This window comes from Typopeltis vanoorti, chromosome 14 (genome assembly GCF_054136105.1).
Source record: "Typopeltis vanoorti isolate ZY-2024b chromosome 14, IOZ_Tvanoo_1.0, whole genome shotgun sequence".
NCBI lineage: Eukaryota > Metazoa > Arthropoda > Arachnida > Uropygi > Thelyphonidae > Typopeltis > Typopeltis vanoorti.
The window spans coordinates 38,905,366-38,931,995 of NC_143562.1; the positions used below are offsets into that span (position 1 = coordinate 38,905,366).

The following is a 26,630-nucleotide window of genomic DNA, read 5'->3' on the forward strand; positions in this document are numbered from 1 at the left end:
TACATTTTGTTGTTGCATTCTAGAAGAGGGGGGGGGGGCATGTGAAAGAGTTTTATAATCTACCTTGGAGCTAAAATTAAATGGGAAACTAAAAGAACTAAATCAAAGCGTTTGGCGTTACAATGCTATATTTTCGAACGAAGTATTTTAAGGCTATTCCAGTATTTTTTTTTTCTAATCCGATCGTCAACTTTTAAGGCGATGCCGCACTTATGAGGGCTTCCGATTCTTATCTGCGGGACGCAAGATAGCATCTTCATATTGCAAATTCATACTATTTAAGTATAATAAAAACAATTTGTTGCCTTTCGTATCTGCTCTTCCCAGTAGCGGATTATGTTCCTTTGAAGTCCTAGGCGGAAATAAATAAATAATATATATAAACGTTCACTAAATTTTTAGAGGCATATTATCTTTGTGTAATTTTTGAGGTTCCTCGAGACGACGAGGCCCTAGACGCGCGCCTAAGTGCGTCTATTGAGTAATCCACCACTGGCTCTACGTAGATGTGCTAGTATTCCAGAGAATAACAGAACCATACTAATTTGTGGACATTATCCCCAAAGTACAACCCGGAATATTCAAGAAAGGCAGTCCGTAAGCGAATGTAATACAAAAAATATCCATATAGCCTTAGCGGAAGAATAACATGTATTAATTTGACAAAAATGGAATCGATAACGTCCAATTAGCAAGTAGGGAAGGTTGCAAACGTTCAGATCAAGGAAAGGCTCGACAAATTATGCAAAATCCTACTCGCTAAGAAAAAAAAATGTATTCGTCCAAGGCTTCCCCCTACTAACTACTATTTTTTTAATGACATGTCCCAATAAGTCAGTAGTTCCATAAAGTGGTCATTGATGCTACATCGTGTTAGGAGAAGAACAATTCCTTTGTATGAGACACATCCAAGAAGGAGAATTCGGTAAATAATAAGAACAGGAAGAACAATAAAAACAACATTGATTTTTTTAAAATATAATTTATTACATTAACTTTTGTTATTGGAATGGTTCTTTATATTACGCACATTCTTCTGTGTTTTGTTTAAAGTTAAAAATATTTTGTTTAGTTATTTTTACTTCATAAAAAATATTCTCTTTTGTTCTATTTGTAGCTACTCGCCAGCTGGCAGAATCTAGTGAGCGAGCATATTTGTCATGGCCACAAAATTTCTGTATAATTATGTATCTTTAGAATCGTGAGGCTACCAAACAGAATGAAAATTGCACCAAAATACAAATATCGAACACAAGAAAAGAAAGCCAAACTCGTCTAAATTACAATGCATAAGATATTGGCCTAATCCCAAAAGGTTGCTTTTGAAAATCAAATCATCCTGAGATACTTCTGCTTACCTGGGATGGGAAGATCGCGTGGCCATGTGGATCCAATGGTAAGAAGAATGGCTTGATGTTGTTGCATCACGTCTTTCACAGAGATGTTCCTTCCCACGTTGGCATTCGTACGGAATTTCACGCCTTCTTCTCTCATCACCTTAATACGACGTTCGATAACCTGAAAATGAAACGTAACGTTAAGACAAAATATTATAAATTAAACCATCTTTAAGTGCACGTGTTAAATGTGTTATCAAGTAGTTTTTCCGTTCTCCGTAGGACGTAAGTGGACATTCAATAAACAGAGTTATGGGAGTTAGGGACTAAACTGTAACAAGTATGCTGTAATTTTACTTTTTAAACTTTATAAAACTGCCGTGCGTTACTGCCACTATAAAACAGGAGGATAATCACCCAAATCTTCCTCCACAATCACCGCTTCATTACCTTACCTATGTGAAGGACCAGGATGCAGCTCCTCTTGTGTAACCTTTTTTTTTTTTTTTTTTTTGATGAAGATGTCCAATGTGCTTTGCTTATTCATCTTCTTTTCATCATAAATTTGTTTATAGCAATCAAACGCATCATCTTCTTTCCTTTCTACTAATAAGTAGCGTTCAGCATTGGGGCCCATGTTTTCAGCCATTTTGAGAACATCGCTAACTGCAAAGAACATTTCTGCAAGACCTTTTATTGTGAATTATTTAACTATCTTCTTATTTCTCTTTTCCCGCTTCCTTTTCTCGTTCTTCCTCTTCTGCAACACGTTGTTCCCCCAGTTCGACCAATTCTTCGTTGGTCAACTCTTCAGGGGCACTTTCTTTGAGTAGAACTATGTCGTCATCATTCACTTCGAGATCCATTTTTTTTATACTCACTATTTCTGCACTTCATTTTTTAAAACTTCCAAAATCATACATAAACCTTTTTAATGTCTTTTTCCATAAGCCTCTCATATATTGAGAGGGCACTTCATCCCAAGCAATATTTTTAATAGCATGATAAATATTGAATGCTTTCCAGAATTTCATGAGAGTCTGGTCGTTTCCTTCATTAGCAGAAATGGCTTGTGAAAAAGTTCTCCGTACATAATAAGAAAGAAAACCTGACCCATCGGTTGGATCAATGAAGTAGTATTTGGAGGGAGAAACATGACCTTGATCTTGGGGTCAAGATCACCGATGTAAGGTGGATGACCTGGAACATTATCTAGAATTAATAAAATTTTAAATGCTACATTTTCTTTCACACAGTAGCTTTCCATTTCACCCGCATAACAGTGAAGGCATCCGCGAACAATTTTTGAGTCATCCAGGACTTCTTATTGCACCGATAATGAACTGGAAGAGTATGCTTCCTAATGGTTTTAAAGGCTCGTGAATTCTCACTATACCATATCACAAATGGTTTCAGTTTATATCCAGCCACATTACCCAGTAACAAAATCGTAATACGGTCTTTAAGGGCTTTGAAACCAGGCAGAGATTTTAGCTTTTTTTTTTTTTTTGTGGATGAATGTCCGATCAGGCTTTTTTTTTTTTTTTTCAAAACAAGGAGGTCTCACCCATATTAAATATTTGCTGTGGCAAATAATTTTCCCCTGTAATGGCTGAAGAAGCATGTCTATTCAATATTTATTTTTATAGGATTTTATGTAAAGTATCAAATGCACAGCGTTTCTTGTGAATCTGGAAAGCATCTTACAATTGTATAGTATAGCTATACTATACTATAGCTTAGTGTCCCGCGGGCTTCATTGAAATTATTTTTTATTTCATCGCGTTTTAATGTTAAGTAGTTATATTTTCAAAATGGCCGGCTGGCCACGGCAAAGAGCACTCCGGGCCACAGGTGGCCCACGGGCCATGCGTTGAAGACCCCCCCCCACTTTATGGGATCATTGACGTATCTTCGAACGGACGTAAGTCGTTCGAAGATACGTCAATAAATAAAAAAGCACTGTTTATTTATCTAAGATAATAACATTATAATTCTATGGCAATAATAGTTCGGCTTGTGTAAATGAAGTTGCAGAAAGTAGCCAGTATGTTTTCTGATGGTATTTTCTATGAGTCCTTTCCATCCTCAGACATACTTCGCCAATTTGAAATATGACGAATCATAAATTTAGTCACCGTACCTGTTTATAGCAACAAAAGTACGATAGTTAAATTTATTTTCAAGAATGCCAACATTAATGGTAATTTTAAAAAAATATATGAAAGATTAAGCCCAAAATTTGGTTGTAGTTCCAGGCAACTTCAATATATTTATCAATAAAAAATTCCTTCACGAAATGGTTACAGCCAAAAAAACTGTAATACAATATATGTTTTTATTAAATTAACCAAATAAGATTACTAACGTCTTTATTCAGCTTCATAGTGGGGATTCCGTACTGCAGGAGACCGCCTAACGCATCGTTCCTTTCATATACTGTTACCAAATGGCCTGCCTATAAAAATAAAAATAAAAAATAAAAAATAAAAAAAAAAAAAAAAACAGAAAAATCTGAAAGTTTCCACTTAATAAAGGGAATCCGTTATTAATAAATCTCACGAAAAAATGCATCCAAAATATATTTCTGTTTCACTACTTACTTTATTAAGTTGCACAGCTGCAGCAAGTCCCGATGGTCCACTCCCAATAACTGCGATTCTCTTTGTTGTTCGGAACGTAGGGACTTTTGGTGTCATCCATCCCTTCTCAAAAGCATGTTCAATGATCGCACATTCAATGTTTTTAATATTGACTGGAGCACTATTTATTCCCAGCACACAAGCACCCTGAAATAGAAGGGGGAATTCTAAATGGTGGCGAGAAGAAAAATAAACGGAGAGAGAAAGAAAGAAAAAAAGAGAGAGAAAATACATTTAGGAAAAGAAAGTTAATTCTACTTTACCTCGCATGGAGCAGGACACACACGACCTGTGAATTCTGGGAAGTTATTGGTTTGCAGCAGTTGATCCAGAGCTTCCTGCCAGTTCCCCTGCGACAAAAGAAAGAATATTGAGAATTTTTTCAAGGCATTGTAATGTTATGGCATTAGCTGAAATTATATCATTGGCTGAAACATTTTAAAAGCTCGACATGATGCTCTCTAGACAAATCAAAGACATCGAAAAATTGTCGAACACAACGGCGAACAGATGGCCACCTACCATTTACAAAACCATAAGTACAATCTTTTTTAACAAGTGCTGCTGAGTTTTAAGAAAATCTGTTCTTTCCATTAATGGTGTGTGTGGTGATGTGAAACTTATCTTTTCCTGTAGGATCAGGCGATGGCATTTCCAATAAGGCGCTGAAGTAAGAAGGCCGGAAACCATTAGTTTTGCTATCACCCCAGGATGGTATTCAATGCTGGATAAATTCTTTCGATAAATTATTATAAAAACTGAGTAGGATGTATGTCTCAATGCTTATGGAGACATTATCTAATACAGTACTTGTAATGGCCCTCATATGGGTTAAACTAACTTCCAAATAAAGGGCTTAAAACTTTTTTTTTTTTTTCAGTCTCTTTCACGGAATATAGCAGAGAAACACTTCAAACATTATGCTTAAATATTACAATATTGACAGGAGGCTAAACAAGATAACATCCAAGTAAATGGCACTCGATATCCGATAACACAAAACTGATTAAATCTAATCTAATCTCGTCGCGCCACCTGTCATGACTTTCCTATGAAATACAGTAACAAAATACAGATTCACGAAGAATTACCTGATAGACTAGATCATTCCATTTTGGAATGATATTTCCCAGAGGACAACCATGAGCAGACTGGCAGAATGGAACCCCGCATTCCATGCATCTAATTAGAAAAAGAAAAAACAAAATAGGATATATTCGTTGGTCACATGTATATACTAAAGCGCGCGCGCACACACACACAGCATAAATGGATACGTTGTTGAAGTTTACGTTACATGCGTAGGTTTGAAGTACAGTACTGCATATGAAGTACATAAATAAACTTGAAACGGGATCTTTTCATGGTTGAATTTAAGATATTTAAGTGAATACATCTGAACCAGTGGCAGCCGGTGAAAATTTTAACTAGGGGTGCTGCATATGCAAAAAAAAAAAAAAAAAACTTCCTAATCAGTAACGAATTTATTAATAAAATAACGCGCACATGCATACAATTTATTTGTAAGCGACACTGCCCAAACGAGCAGTGTCGGAATCATTTGTAACGTGCAATGACAAGCGAAAACGAATATCGGGGTTAGATCGCAGTGCATTTGTTTCGTGTAACGATAATTGAAAAATCATATTTTCAACAGTGATACTCGTCATAATTCAGCCTTGAATCTATAATAAATAAATAATTATATGTCATTTTAACAAAATAAAATAAGATTTACAAAAATAATAGTTCACCCTCACTACCAACACGCACCAATAATAAAAGTTTATCTCACAGAAATAACTCGCGCAAGCATACGATACACTGCCCAAACGAGCAGTGTCGGAATCGCTTGTAACGTGCAATGACAAGCGCAAACTAATATCGGCGAGTCTAGATGCAATTGGCAGAACGCGATAATTCCGACACTGCGTTAGATCGCAGTGCATTTGTTTCGTAATTTAAATGCGTTAATCGAACAATTCCAATTATTAACTATTCAATCAATGTCAAAACATAAGCTGTAACCTTTAACATGTTGTATTGCATTTATATAATGTTGTAAGCATTGTTATTATTTATGTTTGAATAAATAATAACAATGCTTACAACAATGCTTTTATTTTTGTTTGAATAATATTTATTATTCAAACAAAATTTAATTTTTTCATTTTTTTCCCCTTCGGGGTGCTGCAGTGCCGATGTACGAGCCGCCACTGATCTGACAAAATGTTCAGGCAAGGTAAATGTTAATTTGGTAAGCGTTTTAATGGTGCAGAAAAATAATCAAAAGGAAATAAGTTATATTTTTTAACCCTTTTTGAGTTATCTTTAAGAAATTTTAAAGCTAACCAAAATGACTTCTCTTAATACCACACGGCTTTGAAAATAGTCAAACACGTGGAGAGTGACATCACTCCATTACCTCGCTGCCTGAACCGCAATAGTCTTCCGTACTGCTTGGTAGTTATGAATTTCGTCCCAATCTTGTAATCTTTCTTTTGAAGGACGATATGGTTCGGTGTATCTCTGGTACTTCATGAATCCTCTGAAAGGAATAGCAAAACGATAAAATATATAAAATAATATAAAAAAAGTTATCAAAAAGTGATGTTCTAGTTGGAACTATATGAATTTAGTTAAATATTTCGTTTGAGGCATTAGTCCTAATATTATTATATCAATGAAATACCATTTTCTTTTTAAATCTGAAAACAGTCATTATATAACTCAATGCATCTAAAAATTATATAGTCTCAGAAGTAATCTACCTCAACCTTTTCACTAAATCTTCTTTGACATTCTCTGACATTCAAATTTTATTTTAAATTACACCTTAATAACACGACCGGATTCAGACAAACCGTTTTTATAGCAAAACAACCTTCTATGCACACGTTGAGCTTTTATTTACACTGAATGGCGATCAAGAACCATTTGCGACCTTCGACACGAGTTGCCTTGGTATTGGAATTTATAACAAACTCCGAACATCTATCTTTTGTTAGTTCCAACCCCGATACTCTTCGACTCACTTAGCTCTCTTTAACTCATAGTTCGCGGAGCTATGTACGTACGTGAGCAGTGGAACCTTTACGTTTTTATGACAGAGAAATTTTTATGATTTCACTGACCTGACGACCAATGGTTTTCTTCAGAGAAAAAAAAATGTAAGAAGAAAATTATTAAGTAAAAAAGTGGCAGGTAAAAAATGGATACTGAACTTGGAGGGTTTGCAGCACATCATGATGCATGACTAAGAAACGAAGACATAAGGAAACGACTAAAACAAGAAATAACAATAATAGACAAAATCCAAGAAAGAAGACTACGATGGTTTGACCATGTGACCAGAATGGGAACAGAAAGCCCTGAATACAACGATGAAAGGTAAAAGATCCAAAGGACGGCCCAGAATTAGATGGATAGACAAAATAAAAGAGGACCTGAAAACCAAATCGCAACAAGCGACATCAAACTGGACAGAATTGGTCGGACTATCCCGGGACAGACAGAAGTGGAAAGAATTCATTCCATCATCATCCACATAGATGATGGAAGAGAAAAGAAGTAGATGCTAAAGGAACAGCATTAACCAACAGCAAATGTCAATAAATATTGGCGATTCAAGTGTTTTTTTTTTTAAATTTTTTTATACACCACAGATAGAATTATTGTGGAGGAATATCACTTCGATATTCACGTAATTCAAAGAAATTAAGCAGATTACAGGGTTATTTCAAATGATTGTATTTTGACATCTCACATAATTTCGGATGATCGCATGTTATCATCCTTGTGGTCTTAAATACGTCTCAAATAACAAACTAACGATCGACATCGTGAATCCAAAAAGGGTACTACGGCCAAAATGCAGATGCACAAATTTACATTGTTTTAAACACATGATAAGAATAAAGTATAAAGATAACTACATGAAGCGATGTGCCTTTCGATGTCGAACATTCATATACACTACAAAAACGTAGGAGAACAGTGTGAGGAGCTCCCACATGGCATGAATTGGATTACAACAATAAAAATGTTATAATGCATCAAACATTTCAAACTTACGCTACGATGTTTCATTTTGACCATAAAGGCGATGAAGAGCTGCTTCGAAGAAGACGAATAATAAAGTCATAATAATAAAATCATTACTTCGTAAACTAACGTAAAATCTATGGGCTATATTAGAAAGTGGTATACGCGAGTCTAGAGTCTCCGTTACTAAGTCAGTTTAGACGAAACCTTTTGAATGGAAAGACCTGGGTTCGAATCTCGTTTCAATTAATATTCACAAGATGAAAAATCATACCAATCATTCCCAAAGAAACATAGGATGTTTTCATTATAGAATCATTACAAGTATTAAGAATCTTGAGGGAAGAAAAAGAAACAGACGTAAGTACAAATGCATATATTAATCCAAAGTGGAGTCCGACAATACCTTTAGCTTCGAGAAAGAAATGACTGGCTCTTGTCAAGAAAAAAAAGCAAAAAAAAAAATGTTATATTATTTTCGCAATGGAAAATACCATTCTGTCACTGTGTAAGAAAACGACTTTAGGTAAGACTGATAATCTTTGAAAGTTATTAATCTGGAATTGGACTCTTATTGAATAGTAGAAAATACATTCTTAAGATTTCGACATCTCTTAAATTTTTATAGCGATTCAACTCATCAATGTTCATCTCAAACATCCATACCTTAATTTGTCCAATTTTTCTGATGGTTTGGCTTTTAAAGAATTTGGCACAAGATCTTCGATGTCTGACACTTTCTGATCGTTTACTGTTGGAACATGATTGGCAATAGGGATTCCATTGGCGATAGGCTGCTGCTCTGTCTCTACGTTGTTCGTGATTACAGCAGTGGCCGGTTTCTCTTCTTCCAGCTGTTTCAGTGCTCTCTGATATTCGAAAGGAAACACCTACAATACCAGAAATATCCTATAAGACAATCTCCGCAAGGTTTGCTTTCAAAACGAAATTCATCGTTGAGTTTAAAGTATACTTGTTTAACTTTAAAAGTTAGAGATATATAATAATGGCATGCCAATTGCTGAACATTTCATTTGCAGTTACCTTAACAAAATGTTTAGCAGATAGTGGCCACTCTGCTAGTATGTAAGAGGCCACAGCCGATCCTGTTTTTGTCTGAAATTCCTGAAGAAGTTTCTGAATGAATTCTAAATCGTCTTCCAATTCTACGGGGAGAAGCTCGACCATCAGTTTGTTGCATCGAGATTCAAACGTTTTGTCCCTGTTGGAAGAGAGAAAAGAAATGAAACAAAATATATCGGTTTCCAATCCAAGGATAAACTATAAAATCATTAAAAGAATTCTATAATAAAATAAATCCTATGGAAAAAAAAACATTCTAAACGTTCTCAAATTCTAAAATTCTAAACGCCAACTAATTATTATAATTATTTGCATTCATGATAGTAATAATTACATTTAAATAAGGAATTTATAGAAGGAATCAGTGTTTTACAACTCAATGTACTGCGTTCGGATTATTATGAAAACGTACCATTTTACCCCCCCCCCCTTTGAAAATATGAATTCGAACACCAACACTTCTTTACCTGTCGTAAACATAAGCAATTCCACCAGACATGCCAGCAGCAAAATTTCTTCCGGTAGGTCCAAGAATCAACACCCGTCCTCCTGTCATGTATTCACATCCATGATCTCCAACACCCTGAAAACAAAATTCATTCATTGTAACCATGACAACATATGAAATGTACTGCAGAGATGTTTCATTGTAAGTACGACAACATGAAATGTACTGCAGAGATTTTTTCAAAAAATAGCATGAAACTCATGTAATAATATTATATATCTTAATAACACAATAAAAAATTTCATTTAGTATATTTAAAATCTAACTCTACAAAAATTCTTGAAAGAGATCATATAAACTATTAATATTCAAATAACGAAGTGATTTTTCTGCTCACCTCAGTCACTGCTATCGCTCCTGAATTTCGCACACAGAATCTTTCTGCTGCTATGCCTCTAAAGAAGGCTTTTCCTGAGGTAGCTCCGTATAGACACACATTTCCAACGATAATATTCTCTTCCGACTTGAACTCTGCAGGTAAATCACGAGGTGGATATACTGTTAGAGTTCCACCAGAAAGACCCTAGCAGGCAGAAAAAAAAAAAAAAAAAAAAAAAATCGAAAAATTTAAAAAATGAATGTAAAATTTGCCTGGATTGTACATGAAGATTGAACATAGCAGAAATTTTATGTGTTTTTATTTATTTTTTAACTTTAATTTCATTAAATATATAACAGAATATTTTGTTAAAGTTTGTATTAAATATTTAACAAAAATATTTCGTGTAATTCTCGGAAAATTGAAAATGCTCTTCGATAAGGTATGTAGAGTTCGTGTTTTCTCATTTGAAGATCCGGAGTAGGTTTCGCTATGCGTATGCCTAATCCAGAACAAATATTCGCAATTATTATTTTCTTCTGCAGGCTGCGAACGTGCATCGCATTCCTATGCAGTAAATGTCAAAATGACAATTATTTCGACACATACGTATTATACGCCTGAGCTGCTTTGTACTCCAACCTACTTCCGACATTATGCTAGCTTTCAAATGGAATATTTATGACCTACTTTGATCGCATATTTCCAATGACTGCTTTGTCTAGAGCATCAGTGTGTGTGCATTTAATATTTGCCCTTTGTATTATTGCAGCTACATTCCACATACGCACACATGCAAGTGCATTATGGAATTGTTTCAAGTTACAATGTCGCTCTCTCCCACTTCAATGACGATTTCGTAACAATTTCGATATTTTTTTTAAAAAATCGCGGTTATTTAAATGTCACAATCACCAATTTCATTAATTTGAACATTACTTCTTAATCACTTAGTGCATGTTTGTGAAAATCTCAAACACGAAAGAAATATTCCACTTACAGTACAACTTTTGAATAAATGAATATGTCACTGAGTTAGCTCAAATGTTAAAATAAGTAATAACACTGTTTGCAAAACATTTTGGTTGTGATTAAGACGAAAGCGATTAAGGGCAGAGGCGAGTATATTATCTGTAACTGCAAGTATTCTTGTAGGAAAAACCGAAGAAAGAAATCCTGACTTGGTTAATAGCACATAACAATTACATTAAGAGAATTCTAATCAGAAATATTTTTGTTTCTTCTCTGCCATAAGTAAGTTTCCACTACTTAAAAAAAGAGTGATAAGCCTAGTGATCCTAAAGTGGCAGCCCACCACTAAAATACCTATTGTCATGCTAGTAACCTGACATAGAGAAATAAATATTACTAGATTACTTTGAGACTAAAAAGTAAAGTAAAAGAAACTTCCAAATATGCGTTTGGTGAGGTGTTGAGTTTTGAATTACGATCGAAGCAACTAAAGATATGACAAAGGTTTTTCGAATCGAAGATGGAACACAAACCTTGGTCTTACCAGGATAATTGTCGATAGGCTTTTCAATTGAAAGTGGTAGGGTTTTGTTATCCTTCCTAGACACCAGCAGAACACTCACAGTTAAGACAACAGACAGGCCTCAGTTGCTTCGGCCGTAATATCGATCAACTCTACGCTATGGGAATGCCATAAATATAGGAGCCAATCTGATTCCCCAAATTACTGTGGAAACATCACTTTGATTTTAATAATAATCTTTTAAGATTGAGTTTTAATAATCTTGGAATAATCTTTGATTATTCCAAGATTATTAAAACTCAATCTTAAAAGCAATTGAATAGCGCAATCCAAATATCAACATCGCGTAAATATCAGATTTAATAAAAGAATGCATGGGCAAGCGAGTGTGCGTACATACACAGAAATCATAATATAAAAATTGCGAAAATAAAGATGGAATAATTTAGCAAAAAAAAAAAAAAAAGTTACGTTTACTGAGAGGATTTTTTTTTACCTTTCCGACGTAATCATTTGCATCTCCTTCTAGCTCCACATCCACACCGAGGGCGAGGAAAGCGCAAAAACTTTGTCCTGCTGAACCTTCTAATTTGATGTTTATGGATCCTTCAGGTAAACCCTTTTCACCGTATTTCCTGTTAAAAAAAGGCCATAATAAAAGCAAATCATGTATATTAAGTTTCACAAGTAAATTGTTAACAACAGTCTTTTAACTTCTAGAATAGTTCCATACACACCTAAATACAATAAAAAGTATATATTGTCCGACCACAGATGCGAGACCCACGGCTGGCAATGTGCCAAGAAGAGTCAATTCGTGTTGAAGGAGAGAAAGGAATAAGGCAATGTACGAAGTCGTCACCAACACGCGAAATCACGTGCTTTACACATAAAATTTTCCAACTGTTGTATAAGCAAAATATTTACCGCTTTAAAAACTAGAATTTTCATAAAAGAAAAGCTCATTTTCCGATGTATAAACACTCAATAAATAATGAATACCTCATATGAATACCTCACAACCCACCATGTGCACTACTCAATCCTCCATCTTTAAATGCGCTATTTGCATCCCACTAATTGTATTTTTATGTATTAAATGTGCTCTCTGGTCGATTTGCCAGTATGCGGGATAAAAAACCAAAGTTTCCGAAGTGGGGAACGCTATACCACCGTATGAGATCGGCTAATTCTCCTCTTCAAATGAAAATGAATTCAAATGAAAAGTTTCCTGTTTGATCTCCTACAGAAAGGGTCAAGGATTATTTGATCCTCACTGCTAAAACTTTCGCCAGGAACCTTTTGTTGTAAGAACTAATGTAAACATGTGTTTAGAGTAATACTCTCATTGAATTGTTGTTACTGAGTGAAAAAAATAATAATAAAAACGTATGTGCTTGCATAGAAGGTAATGGCTGAAGAAAGAAATGGAAATCTCTTGTCAACTTGGTATTCGAACATGATTATACGTAATGCAAGTTATAACATGGAAAGAAATTCAAGTGCAAGGTAAAGATTAATTTATAAATGAAAAAAAAAAAAAATTAGAATTAAGTTGGATCCATGCGAGTGAATATAAAGCTGCGAATTAGGATTAATATTTAAATAGTTTTATGGTATATTCTTGTTTTTAAGGAAACTGCATGCTGTTAAGAGTGATATCTTGCTTAAAATTTTTTTCTATATAGATTTTAGTGTCATAGGCAGACGCTTACATAGTCCTGTGATCCAGTTGCAGAGGAGGCCAAACTTAGGACTTTATGACAACCTTTGGGCATCCAAATAAGCAGGGTGTAATGTAATCTCAACAAGCGAAGCCCTTTTATTTCGAAAAAAAAAAAAAAGAAACTCTGGGAACCAAATTAAATCACAGATGGATTCTTATGAAATGCTTGTCTTAGGGATTAAGACGTACACTGTTGGAAACTATACTCTTTTCTATACAAGTAGAACAAGGTGTTGGCATTTTAAGAAATCAATGTACAATTCTTTGTGAAAAACTTCAACTTTAACCTAATTCCAACTCCAACACAAAGAATTGTGTTGGAATTAGGTTAAAGCTTCAGCCGGTTTAACTGTTTTTCGAATGAAAAACACGAGTTTCCGCAATATGCCGAAGAAGACGACCTGGAAGAGTTCGGTAAGCTTAATATTACTAGCCGTAGAGTTGGGAAAGGTCTGAGGGGGGGGGGGTTGAGAGAGAGAGAGAGAGAATTTAAAAAAATTTTAACTGGCAATTCTAAGAAGACCATTTAGTAGCCTTACTGTTGACCAATTTTTTTTAATATGAATACCATTTCTGTACCCTGTTAGGACTTCTTGAAGTTGCAAATTTCGTCTATCGAAAGATACAGTGATGGTTCTCAAAATCTAGAGGAATGGACAGAAAACAAGGCTTTTTGTTGGTTACTAATAGATGTACACGTCTTTTTTGCGCAACTCATGACATACATTTCTTTCACTGATTAGAAACTTAAGCTAGATTGGCAATATGAATAAGTGGCAAGAGAAACACACAGAATCCTGAGTTTATAAAATTTTGCTGGATTTTCTAAGCCAAAGATAATTATACTGAATAATCTGCTAGCTTCATTTCTTCAATATGCGATGAACCACCTGCAGTTAGAACGTAATCCACTATTCTAAGAAATTCTAATAGAGCAGTAACTCTGCGGAGCTCCACAAGATAATGGATCCTTTGGCAGGAATTTTTTTCCGTCTCTCTCTTTTTGTATTTCTTATAAAAGCTGTGCCCCTTCAGAAAATAAGAAACTACTGAGCAATACCGGCAAACAACATTTGCATAATATGGAGCCTATGCAAATATATGACTAAATTACAATAGACAAATTATCTCTTTTACCAAGTTACGCGTAAAGTATCTTCCCAGGCTATTGGCTTCACATTAAAATGTGCGACATATAAAATATTACTTCTGCATTGATTTAACCTCAGCATTTTCCCAGGTCTAGCTCCCACTGATGAGGCCTCGAAAGGTAGAAATCTATCTGAATGAGCTACCGTTTCCCATAATTCCTAGCATCATATATGTCCGTAAGGATATGTGATTTGCATTATGAGATACCGAAGCATTTAACATGAAGTGAACGGCCTCTGTATACAAGTAACCAAGGCATAAAGATACTTCACGCGCCAGCTGTTTGCTCACGCTTAGGCAAAGGGTTAAAACAAGAATATAATTTCTTGTTTATTATATTTGGTTGCCAAGCGAAAAACACTTTCTATAAATATATGACACGCATGTAAAATATGCAAATCTCCACTGCCGACTGTTCCCAGGGTGATATAACATTCAAACATGACTACGATCTCAGTCAGTTTTAACTAAGTGATGGATGGTGCGCCCTTGGCAAGTGACTCCAATAAGAGACAGAGCTAACGTATCGCGAACGATTTTAAAAGCAATATCAGCTAATATGAAGAGTGAAATTGGTCGGAAGTGCATATAGGAAATGTGATATGAACATTGGGCTATTGCAGGCAAAACAGGAGGCGGTAGCAAACCAACTAAATGAAAAAATCAATGTGGGTGATCATCCTACATCGTCACAACAAACATAAAACGAGGACGAATTTAAATACTCACGCTTGAAAACCTGGAAACTCTATATCGATGAAACCATAGATAGGGAGAGATAGAGAAATATTTATTAACTGAACATGTGTTGTCAAATAATTCCCTTTGCGACTCTTGAGAAAACGCATAACAGATCAATCCTTAAGAGCAATTTTAATTACTAAACTCTTATAAAATGCAACTTACTTACATTGCGATATAGTAGCTGAGACTCGAGCCGAAAGCTCTGTCTACGTTCGAAATGTCCATGTGGATGGTGACGTTCTTTTTGTTACCATAAATGACGTCCTTAGCTTGTTTGATCAGCAAATTGTCCTAAAAGAAAAACTATTCCTGCATTATTTGTGAAGGGACTTCGACTGTAAGAAAAACTTTATGTTTAGTGTTATTAACATTACAACAGTGATTCAGTAGCCGAAATATTAGGGATATCGCATGCCATATTGAATCAAGCGGCAAAACACTACTAACGTCACAACAGGCACCGAAGGCCTGCATTCAAATATGCGTGATAAAAAGGCAACAGGTATCGCGCCTAGGACTTTGAATGAAGAATAATAGTGGGAGACAGAGTTAGTAAGAGTTCATTGCCTTGCTAGGATAGTCACGTGCAACAACACTGACCATCATACCATTTTTGGTATGCAATACAGAAAACATCAAGTCATTTTGACATGCAGTCGGAAACAAGAAATAGACGAAAGATCAACAGGATTGCAGTCCAGTAGCATATTGCAAAAATGATGAAACGACTGAGCGGTAGAGCCCCGACATCACCATACGTTGGCCATGTTCCCAAATGGAGTATAACAGTAGAGGGCTATTAAAGGTGCCATAACAAAAAAAAAAAAAAAAAAAAAGCATTTAACAGTGGAAAACGAAATCATAACAATCAGGCTTGACACCAGGAAAAAAAAAGGGAAGAAAAGTGGAATAGAGTGATGAATCCTGTTTTTTTTAATCTTCCTTCGTACGAAGATATAGCAACAACAGCATCAAGCCCATGTACTGAGTTACGAGAATGCAAGGAAAGACTGCGACGAAGGAAGCGATGATCTGAGTCATGAATCCCAAGATTCTCCGCTCCCCCCCCCCTTAATATCAGCAGACAGAACGTTCTGTAGGGACAGAACGGTGCTGATTATCGCCGCACACCAAATACACTCATTCATGTTGACCGTTTATCCTGCATGTGATGGGAGTTTCTACGGGATAATGTCCGGGATTATAAGAAGCATGTGATAATGATTGTACTTCAGTTTGTTGGTTCGCTTAGTCTCAATCTCAATTTAATGATTATTTTCGGAAGTAGTACAGTCTCACTCTGGTCCTTCAGGTGAGCATGGGGACCGACAACGCCATCTCGTAAAAATTCAACTAGTCACGAAACATGTACCAAGTCATCTTCACTGGATGGACTTAAATGGATATCGACCCAAGCCTTGGAATAATGGTTTACGAACAGGTTCATGGAATTCAGAAGCTTGTACAGAGTTGGAACATTTCAAGAAAATCACTGATCGAATTTAAAGTTTTTAATGAAAGAATAAGCACGCTAAGAGTACAAGTAAAATGGTTCGAGATAAACTTTATTGATGCACACGCACCTAACGAAGCTGCAAAAGAGTCAACAAAAGATGAATTCTATGAAAAACTGGAATTAATCCTAGAAAATATTTTCTGGCAGAATATAATAATTTTATTAGGTGATTTTAATGTAAAAATTGGAAAAGAAGAAATTTATAATAAAAAATTATTGGAAACCAAAGCCTTCATGAAGAAACAAATATTATTGGAGAAAAATCAATTAATTTTGCACATCCAGAAATTTAATAATAAGCAGCAGGAGAATCTCCTGATAGTCATACATTCAATCAAATAGACAATATCATAATCAGTAAATAAGTAAAGCAGTAAGAACTGCATTAAGAATATTTGGAATCAGAGGAGCTGAGTGTGATAGTGACCATTTTGTAATTGGTACATTCTTAAGATAAAAATAAACAGCAAATTTTAGCACACGTAAATGAACTGAGATATAATAATCAAGAAACTAGATAAAACAGAAGAGAGAAGAAAATATGAATGTGAATTAAAACAGAAATGGAAAATATACAACCGGAAGAGAAAGAAAATGTTGAAAACATCTGGAATCGTATCAGGATAGCATAAAAGTAGCAGCAGAAAACTCGATTGGAATTCAAAGTAAAATACAGCTTTAAATGATTCAATGAAGAATGTGAATGGGCCGTAAAGAAAAAGAAAAAAAGAGATGGACGCTCTTGGCTTAATAACTCAACTGATATTTACGCCGCTCAAAGACAGTAGAAAGAGAAAGAAGCAAGGAAGCCAATAAAATACTAACACAATAGAAAAGTAAATTTTTTCGTGAACAGATTGAAGAAATCTAGAAATGCTTTACAGTAAATAATCGTAGAAAATATTCCTATGAAATTAAACAGCAGAAAGACCCACATAGGAATACAACAGTAATCAACAACAGCAATGGACAAATACTGGCCTCTGGAGATGAAATAGCAAACAGGTGGAGAGAGTACTTCAACAATCTCCTAAATTGTGATAAATCTGCTGTCTTTCAAACAGAATACTCATCATACATGTCACTCAGAAATATTTAAACCTCCACTAGCTGAAGTAGAGGAAAGTATAAAGCTGCTCAAAAACAACAAGTCATTAAGTACTGATGAAATAGTAGCTAAACTCATTAAAATATGGGGATAGTGAATTAGCCACTCATACATAAGCTGGTAAATGTAATATGGGAAAAAGAAAAGATACCCACAGAATGGAAAGAATTGCTAATCATTCCAGTTTATAAAAAGGGGAAACAAAAATGAATGCGAAAATTACAAGGGGATATCGCTGTTGTCAGCAGTCTAAAAAAATTTTTTTTTAATATTATACTAAAAAGAATCTTACCTCATGCTGAAGAAAATATTGGTGAATATCCAGCAGTAGATCAAATGGTTACACTTAGATACTAGAAAAAATTGGGAATATAACCTGCAGGTCCATATTTTTTGTACCCTTTCAAATATCTTGGAACACTAATTACTCGAGATAATAAAATTGGTACAGAAATAAAAGCTGGAATATATGTATACAATAGATATTATCATTCACTGCATCAAAAAGACCTATTTTTCTATAGGTGTAATGATTGTCTTTAGACCTATTGTTCTATATGGAGCAGAAACCAAAATGCAAAAGCGTTTTGCATTTTGGTTTCTGCTCCATATAGAACAATAGAACAGAACTTTGAAAAAAAATCCTCCGAAAAGTCTATTGATCTCTAGGAGATAACACAACAAGTGAATAGAAAAGAAAACATAATCAAGAACTCTATGAGCTGAATAGATTCCCATTTCTAGTTGAAGAGATTAGAGCATGCAGATTGAGATGGCTTGGACATGTGGAAAGAATGGCTAAAGAAGCATTCAAGATGAAGTCTGATGGAAAAACGATCCAGAGGCAGACAGTATATCCGTTGGTAGAATAATATCCAAGAAGACTTAGCTGTGATGGGAATCCAGGACTGGAATGAAAGAGCTGAAGACAGAAAGGAATGTAAGAAATTGGTGCATACAGCAAAGAATCTCAGAGGTTCAAATGGCTGAAGAAGAAGAACTGTCTCACCCCAGAATCTTCAGATTACGAATCTTAATCTGAAGACTAGTGGTGGATTAATAAGCCATAGGATATTCCAACCTTTTGTGGTGCTATTAAAGCAATGCTGCTATATTTGTTAACAAGTAAAATAAAAGCTATTGAGCTAAACTATGGGAGTATTTATTTTGTTCTCAGATAATTAATTACGTGTGATGTGAGAGTAATTCATGAGACAAAAAAAAAAGTATATTTTAGTTACTATCTCAAAAGAAAAATTAAATAAGGAAAAAGATGTTAAAATGACAAAAATTCACCGTCAATGCGTAGGAAAAATTTAATTTAATTCCACATTTAGATGGTGAAATTAGAAATGTCAATTTAACCATCCCTTGATACAAAATAGAAATAAATACCTCAAAAAGGTAGAAAATATTTCACTATCATCTAGTGAATTACATTCACGTTCATTTTTTTATATTATCCAAAATCAGACCAAAAAAAAAAAAAGATGCAAATTTAGCATACGTTTACCGTTATTTTTTATTATGGTAAATCTGCATTTTTTTGGATTTAGTCCGATTAAGAACTTATCGCAATTTAACGATGCCTTGAACAATTCGGAAGCGTAATCAACTAATCAGCTTATAGTATTTTTAGTGGACGTTTTATCCCAAATTTAATCTCACAGCATCCTTCTTTGCTTTCTAATACGACCGTTTATACTTACGAGGCGCTTTTCTAGTTCGAAATCTTGCTTCAGACTGCCTCCTATCGTTCCTGCCCCCGGTCGAAGAGTGAGGGCATTCGTTAAAATTTCAGTGAAGTCAAGGTACAGAGATTTTTCATTCTCTGGATTTCTATGACGCTGAAGGAGTTCAGTTTTTCCAATCAAATCCTGGAATCGGCGGACTCCAAGTTTAGCCATGTGCTGTCGAACCTAAGGTGAAGCAAGAAAACCATAATTAGATGAATACAGTTGGTTGTAATAAACACAGACATCGCATATTTAGCACAAATAGAAAATATTCAAAACAGACTGCGAAATGCTTATTTAAATCATAGCAGTCAAAGTACATCTTATTATATTTCCAGTATTAGATCAGTTAATCATATAGAAAACATACAGAAAATAATGGTAATATAAACAACTACAAAAATTATGATAAATAATCAACAAAGCTGGAAAACTGAATCTTATAAGATGCTTAAAACACTCACCTCTTCTGCCAGAAAAAACAAATAATTCACCACATGCTCCGGTTTACCTTCGAATTTCTTCCTTAATTCTGGATCCTAAAATTATTGAAATTTATTAATGAGTTTTAAAATCATTTGAAATCAAAGTTATATGTTTCTAAGAAAGTTACGTTCTAGCTAGCATGCAACAAAATGTAGAACTTCCGAGTACAGTATTATACTATCTTTGTTTAATATCAATACATCATTCAATGTCCGCACTCCCACACATAAGAGAGTGCAAAAACTATAATGCATTACAACGACTCGTAGCGAAATGGTTAAGATGAAACTACTTGCATACACGTGGTTTCATCTTAAAGAAGTAACTTGTTGATATGAATAGCCGGAGATCGTAGTTCTTGGGTGCGAGGAAGGCTGTTCCAAAGAACAGAGGTACGTGTAATGAATGAGGAGAAAGAAACGTTGGTTTGATAAGTTTGAAGCTGAACTGTGTATTGATGTAGGCCAGCATCTCTGCGCCTGTTTTCATAGGTTTAATTGAAGAATGATGTGACCAACTGGGCAGAAACAATGCCTTTGAGAGAGGGAATGGAGTGAATCTGTGAGTGTCATTTATTAACTTAGATTGTCTTCTTCGGGAATAAATTTTCTTCCGTAATGCTATCCATCAAACATTTTTGGGATAAAGACTTATGCAGGCTAATTCATTCAGATAGTATAGTATGATACATAAATCAAGTTAGAGTGTTTCATCCTAGAGTCACAATTCAAGTCGGTTGGTAAAATCATTGTGAAAGACAATCTACGAAGTTTGAGGCAAAGATTAAGCTTAGTCTACATAAAATTCCCTCGTTGAAAAAATTAGGGTTCATTTCGAGGTGAAGTGAACCTAAGATATATATATATATATATATATATATATATATATATATTGAATATATATATATTTTTATTGAATATATATATATATATATATATATATATATATATATATATATATATATATTGAAAAATCACTTTCTTTTAAATACTGTTTGGAAAACTTAGCAGAAAAAAACATTACAAGTTGACAACACTGATTGCAGTATGATTTTTAGCGCATAAATGGAGTTACAAACTTTTTAATTATTTTTAAAGTATACTGGAAATGAGCGTATTTTATTCACAGCAATCTCGTATATCGAAGTCGTGAATTTGGTAGATAATAATTTTCACAGCAAATTTCCTCCTTAGTCTACTATTTTAGGCTCAGGAGTTGCATGTTTTGAGATTCGCTCAGAAAACCACGTCGGTAGCGAAAAATGCTGCTACAGTACTCTCGAAAGTTTCCGCAGAGAATCATCTGCAGAATCTCATCTTAATAACGACTTTTCAACTGAAGGTGATTTAGCCGATCTCATACGGAGGTAGAATGTTTTTTTTTAGCAAAACTGGCAAACCATTTAGAAGAACATACCTAATTAATATATATAATACCCTCACCTTGTTGTTTTGACTACGCAGCTAAATTTCATATATAATGCCCTCACCTTGTTTTGACTACGCAGCTAAACCTTTCATACAGTATGAGATCGTCTAATTCTCTTTCAGTTGAAAAAGAAACTGACCTGTTCGTCAGATATTAAACAGAGAAGCAAAAGTAACAATTCTCTATTAATATAAAGAGTAACAACTATATAAACATTGTCCACAATAAATAATAAATGTTTCGCGCTAGGTTTGTATAAACATACGAATCACAAAAATGTTTGGCTCGTTTAAGATAAGGCAAACTACTATTGGGTCAAAAATAAAATCAGCGAATTTCTTGGATAGGGAGATAAATAACGATCTTAATCCAATATTAAAACAGCAAACGAAAAATAAATAAATAAAAATTTACCTGCGTGGCGATCCCAACAGGGCACGTGTTTAAGTGACATTTTCTCATCATAATGCAGCCCAAAACGATGAGAGGGGCAGTAGAAAATCCAACTTCATCCGCTCCAAGAATGGCAGCCACAACAACGTCAAAACCTGCAAATATACCAACACTTTAAAAAACGTAACGCATCAGCATATATTTGAATACTTATATTAACACGATTACATATTACATAATTTAAGTGTCTAGGTATTTCGAGAACTCAAACGCGAAGTATAAGGATTGTGACAAGCCTCGCGGTATGATGCTATTCCATTTAATGCATAAGTCATTTGTGTGTAGGAACAGAGATATTAGATGTTATTATAAAGACTATGCTGAGAAGCCAATATACCAGAGTACCCTCTGAAAATACTATATTTAAAATTTTTGAAATTGGCTAAATGAAACAGTTTACTTTTGTAGATGAGTTTCCAGTGTTGGAGTCATACTCGTTGGCTAGAATTCACTAAAATTCTCTCTAAGAACGAAGTGATTATGCTAGGAATATAATGTCATCTTCAATGGCATTCGAAAATTTATAATAAATCCACTGCTTGCTTACCAGTTCGAATCTGGCCGTCTGCTTGAAGAACTACTCTTGATCTAAGATCATTCTGGACTAACGTTTGGTGGGTTTCAGCTAAACCCAACTCCCATGGAAGGCCAGCTCCTTTGATTCCGGTCCAGCTGCTTGCTCCGGTGCCACCATCGTGTCCAGAGATGGTTATGTGCTCGGCTTTACCCTGAATTAAACAAACGAAAATAGTAAATAAAAATTAATCGACGCTTGATATGGATAGTGGCTTAAAAACCTGAAGAAATAAACTTGATGCGACAAATAATCTGACTTAGAAAAAGAAAAACCCCAAATTTGCTTCCTATCAATCTATTACAATTGAACTCACCTTTGCAACACCAGATGCCACGACTCCAACACCAACTTCAGAAACCAGTTTCACAGAAATACGAGCTTTTGGATTTGAACATTTTAAGTCATAGATGAGCTTCAGGGGGGAAAAAGAAAATTCATGTAAAAATAGATAAATGAACTAGAAACGCTGAAACTGTAGCTAACATTGGTAATTAATTATATACTGTAAACTATTAAAAACCGTAATACGTAAAACTAGTTAATAAGGAATGTGAATCTATGGAAAGTTTTAAAAAATAACGTCCATATTCAGTACATTTAAAACAATCATAGTTAAACAGAATAGAAAGATGATATAGTACGCCCACAGACAGATTCGAGATCCTTCGACACTTCTGCGCATGTAAATAAAAAAAAGGAGAATCCCAAAAAGGAGAATCCATTCCGATAATAGGATAATCAATCCGTCTTCTGGGATGAGTTTGTTTATTATTACAGGTCGGAAAATTTAACTTTTCTTTTACGAACATTGTAGTTTTTAAACTAGTACAGCGACAGACAAGAACGCGCGTGATTTCGCACGTGATGGCGACCAAATCGTACATCCTTCATTTCTTTCTCCCCTTCAGTATGAATTGACTAATTCATGGCAGAAAGCCAAGCGGAGCTGTACAAAGTGTGAGCGTACCATACGTCAGCTGATTGCTTCTGTGCGAGTGCTTTTATATTCTAGAGCAGTGTTTCTCAAACTTTTTCCCGACTCGGAACACTTCACAAATCCTGAAATTTTCACGGAACACCTTGGTTATTTTGTAATGTATAAATTAATAATTAATCGGTAATTTAGCTGATTTTTTATTATTAATCAATAAATGATAATTAAGTATCAATTAAACATCATTAAATTAATTTGTGCTGACGAATTAATTTAAAAATGACAAATTCCAGAACTTCTAGCGGAACACCAGTTAAGAACCACTGTTCTAGAGTGATGATATGTAAATTATCCAGTCACTGCACTCTGAATTGTAGAGTAACTGTTTTTACGAAAGTGACATTTCGTGTTTTTATTTATTTATTTTAATCTAGACGTTGCAATTCATGGATCATTCACAGAAAACGACTGACCCAAATTTGCTGTATGTTAATTTCAGGGAAAAAAAATTCTAGTATAAACAATAATCATTTAATTAATTTCATCTTACCTCTGCTAAATCCTCGATAGAGTAGATGTCGTGATGAGGAGGGGGACTTATGAGCCCAACTCCGGGCACCGAATTTCTGGTCTTAGCAATATCTTTGCTTACCTGAAATAAAAAATAAATAAAAATATATTCCTTAGTTGCGAATTTTGATTTTTTTTATTAAATAAAAAAATAAATAAATAAAAATATACATACGGCTAGCGCAGTGTTTTTCGAAGTGGAAACCGAAAACTTAATTAACTTCGCCTATTTAAATATATTTTAATAATTCAAAGAAAAGGTCAGGTTTAATAACCGTACATATAACGAATGCAAATTAAAATAAAAAAGTAAAAAAAAAAAAAAAAAATGAGAGTGTGCAGTTATTTTATGCAAATCCCACTCACGAAAGGTTAAGGATCAACTCTTTTCTAAAAGACCAAACATTCACACTAGAGATATTCACAAACATCCATGCCCAAGGAGGAATCGAACCCGTAGCCTGTGGTTTCGAAGCAACAAGCGGTGGGTTCGAATCTCCTATCCAGACCAACTGTACTTGGCTGTGGTTTGCATCGACAGGTGGTGAGCAAAAATTTCTCTGAAAGCAGTTTCAAGATGATAAACGATGCAGTGTCATTTCGAAGTATGTTTCATCGCTGCATTGAATTTGCTACTTGCTGATATCATATATATACTCGTATAACAGAGCAAAAAAGTTAATGAATTTAAAAAAAAAACTTAGAATCTCCGCTGCCTAAGGGAAATCCAACGTATGACCACCTATAATAACGATCTCATCCACAGTAGTTCCAGACCTTTAACGCTCGTGACCAAATTTTTGAATAAGGCTGTTGGCCTTATGCCTAAATATACGTGCATAAGACTATACAGGCAGCTCTCGGTTTACGACGGTTCAATTTACGCCGATTCACAATAACACCGGATGTCTGAGCGTTCTTTCTTACTGTAGTGGGGTCTGACCGAGAAACGACGCTAGCAGGCACTCTAGTGTTTGAGAGTTTACCGAGCTACTACGACGTATATGTATCAAACCTAATTTTACTGTTGAATCTACCGAATTGTTCTATTTAATTTTTTTTTACATACCTACGTATTTAAATTGATAAAGTACGTAATTACATACCATGTCTAATAAAAGAAGTGCAGAAAAGTTACCAGAACTTGGTGTTAAGAAGGCGTGGAAATCAATCGCACTTGAAAAGAAGATGGAGGTGATTCGAAGAATGGAAGATGGGAAGACACGTGCTGATGTCTGTAGAAGTATAAACTTGCCTCCATCGACTGTTACTACAATTATGAAAAATGCAGATAGAATAAAACAGTCTGCGCAACAATCTACGGCAATACTAAATGCAAAACATGTAAGTTATAGTAGGGGTAAACTTCATGAAAAAATGGAAAAATTATTATCATTATGGGTGGATGACTTGAAACAGAAAAACATTCCTCTGACGCAGGCTGTTATAACTGAGAAAGCAAAACAATTTTTGATGATCTTAAAAAGACAGATGGAGGCGAAGAAACATTTTTAGGAAGCAAAGGTTGGTTCATGAGATTTAAGTCTCGAAGTAAGTGCCATAGTGTCAAATTATGTGGTTCGGCGGCAAGTGCAGATGTTGCGGCAGCGGCTGCTTTTCCTAAAGAATTTCAAGACTGTGTAGAACAAGGAAGTCATCCTCCTGATCTCATTTTTAATGTTGATGAGACTGGGCTCTACTGGAAAAAATTGTCATCGCGCACCTTCATTTCCTATGAAGAATGTTCTGCTCCAGGTTTTATAGCTGCAAAAGATAGACTTACGCTTTTGTTGAGTGCAAATGTCTCCGGAACTTTGAAGCTTAAACCAATGTTGGTGCACCATTCACAGACACCACGCGCCTTCAAGGGTCTAAAAGCCATGCTGCCAGTCTATTGGAAATGGAACAAGAAAGCTTGGGTTACACAAGACATTTTTATAGATTGGTACACAAATTATTTTTGTCCTACCGCGCTTCTCTTCTATAAAGAAAATGATTTGCCAGCCAAGGCCTTGCTTCTCTTGGATAATGCCCCTGGACATCCTCAAAACCTTGCTAAAGTAAGAACACCATTGGATGTCAAGGTTGTTTACATGCTCCCAAACACAACATCGCTTTTACAACCGATGGATCAGGGGATTATATCAATCTTCAACGCCTATTACCTCCGTATAACATTTATGGAAATGGTAAGAGTCTTGGACACTTCAAGAAAAACTACTAAAGACTATTGGCGGTCATTCGATATTTTGAAGGCATTAACAACATCAAGGCAGCTTGGAACGAAGTGTCAGCAAAGCGTTTAAAAGGAGCATGGCGAAAACTTCTTCCAGCATTTATGCACGACTTCGAGGAATTAGAACAAGAGGAGAATGTTATTGAAGACGTTACCAAGCTTGCGCGAGAGGTGGGATTGGACGATATTACAGCTGAAGATGTGACAGAAGCCTTAGAGAGACATGATAAACCGTTTTCCAATGAAAACTTAAAAGAATTAGCCGAACAATTAAGTCAACATCCAAAGGAGGAGAAAGAAAACGAAGAAGATCCTCTGAGAGATATAAAAACGACCGATTTGCAGCATATCCTTGCAGGCATAGAGACATTGACTGATGAACTCTGCGAAATGGACCACGATTGGGAACGGAGTGTAAACGTAAAAAGAAGTGTAATCGCATCTATTCGACCTTACACTGAACTCCTTAAAGAAAGAAAAAGAAAATCTAGGCAGTTAACACTGGATACGTTTTTCAGAAAAAAAAAAAAATACAG

At 35.0% G+C, this 26,630-nt stretch overlaps 1 protein-coding gene across 2 annotated transcripts in view; it reads right to left on the reverse strand.

The window, feature by feature from the left end:
* LOC150099379 (uncharacterized) overlaps positions 1 to 26,630 on the reverse strand; it is a 148,891-nt gene that overhangs the window by 11,460 nt on the left and 110,801 nt on the right. For both annotated transcript variants that reach the window (XM_090404456.1, XM_090404457.1), the window contains 18 exons: positions 23,839 to 23,940; positions 22,668 to 22,766; positions 22,325 to 22,505; positions 21,739 to 21,872; positions 19,875 to 19,949; positions 19,384 to 19,593; positions 15,217 to 15,341; positions 11,925 to 12,063; positions 9,952 to 10,137; positions 9,574 to 9,689; positions 9,068 to 9,245; positions 8,690 to 8,913; positions 6,405 to 6,527; positions 5,071 to 5,161; positions 4,243 to 4,329; positions 3,941 to 4,126; positions 3,706 to 3,795; positions 1,359 to 1,518 (listed from right to left, as the gene is read on the reverse strand). In XM_090404456.1, the coding sequence (XP_090260582.1) occupies positions 1,359 to 1,518; positions 3,706 to 3,795; positions 3,941 to 4,126; positions 4,243 to 4,329; positions 5,071 to 5,161; positions 6,405 to 6,527; positions 8,690 to 8,913; positions 9,068 to 9,245; positions 9,574 to 9,689; positions 9,952 to 10,137; positions 11,925 to 12,063; positions 15,217 to 15,341; positions 19,384 to 19,593; positions 19,875 to 19,949; positions 21,739 to 21,872; positions 22,325 to 22,505; positions 22,668 to 22,766; positions 23,839 to 23,940 (2,506 nt within the window). The remainder of the gene's footprint in view (positions 1 to 1,358; positions 1,519 to 3,705; positions 3,796 to 3,940; positions 4,127 to 4,242; positions 4,330 to 5,070; positions 5,162 to 6,404; positions 6,528 to 8,689; positions 8,914 to 9,067; positions 9,246 to 9,573; positions 9,690 to 9,951; positions 10,138 to 11,924; positions 12,064 to 15,216; positions 15,342 to 19,383; positions 19,594 to 19,874; positions 19,950 to 21,738; positions 21,873 to 22,324; positions 22,506 to 22,667; positions 22,767 to 23,838; positions 23,941 to 26,630) is intronic.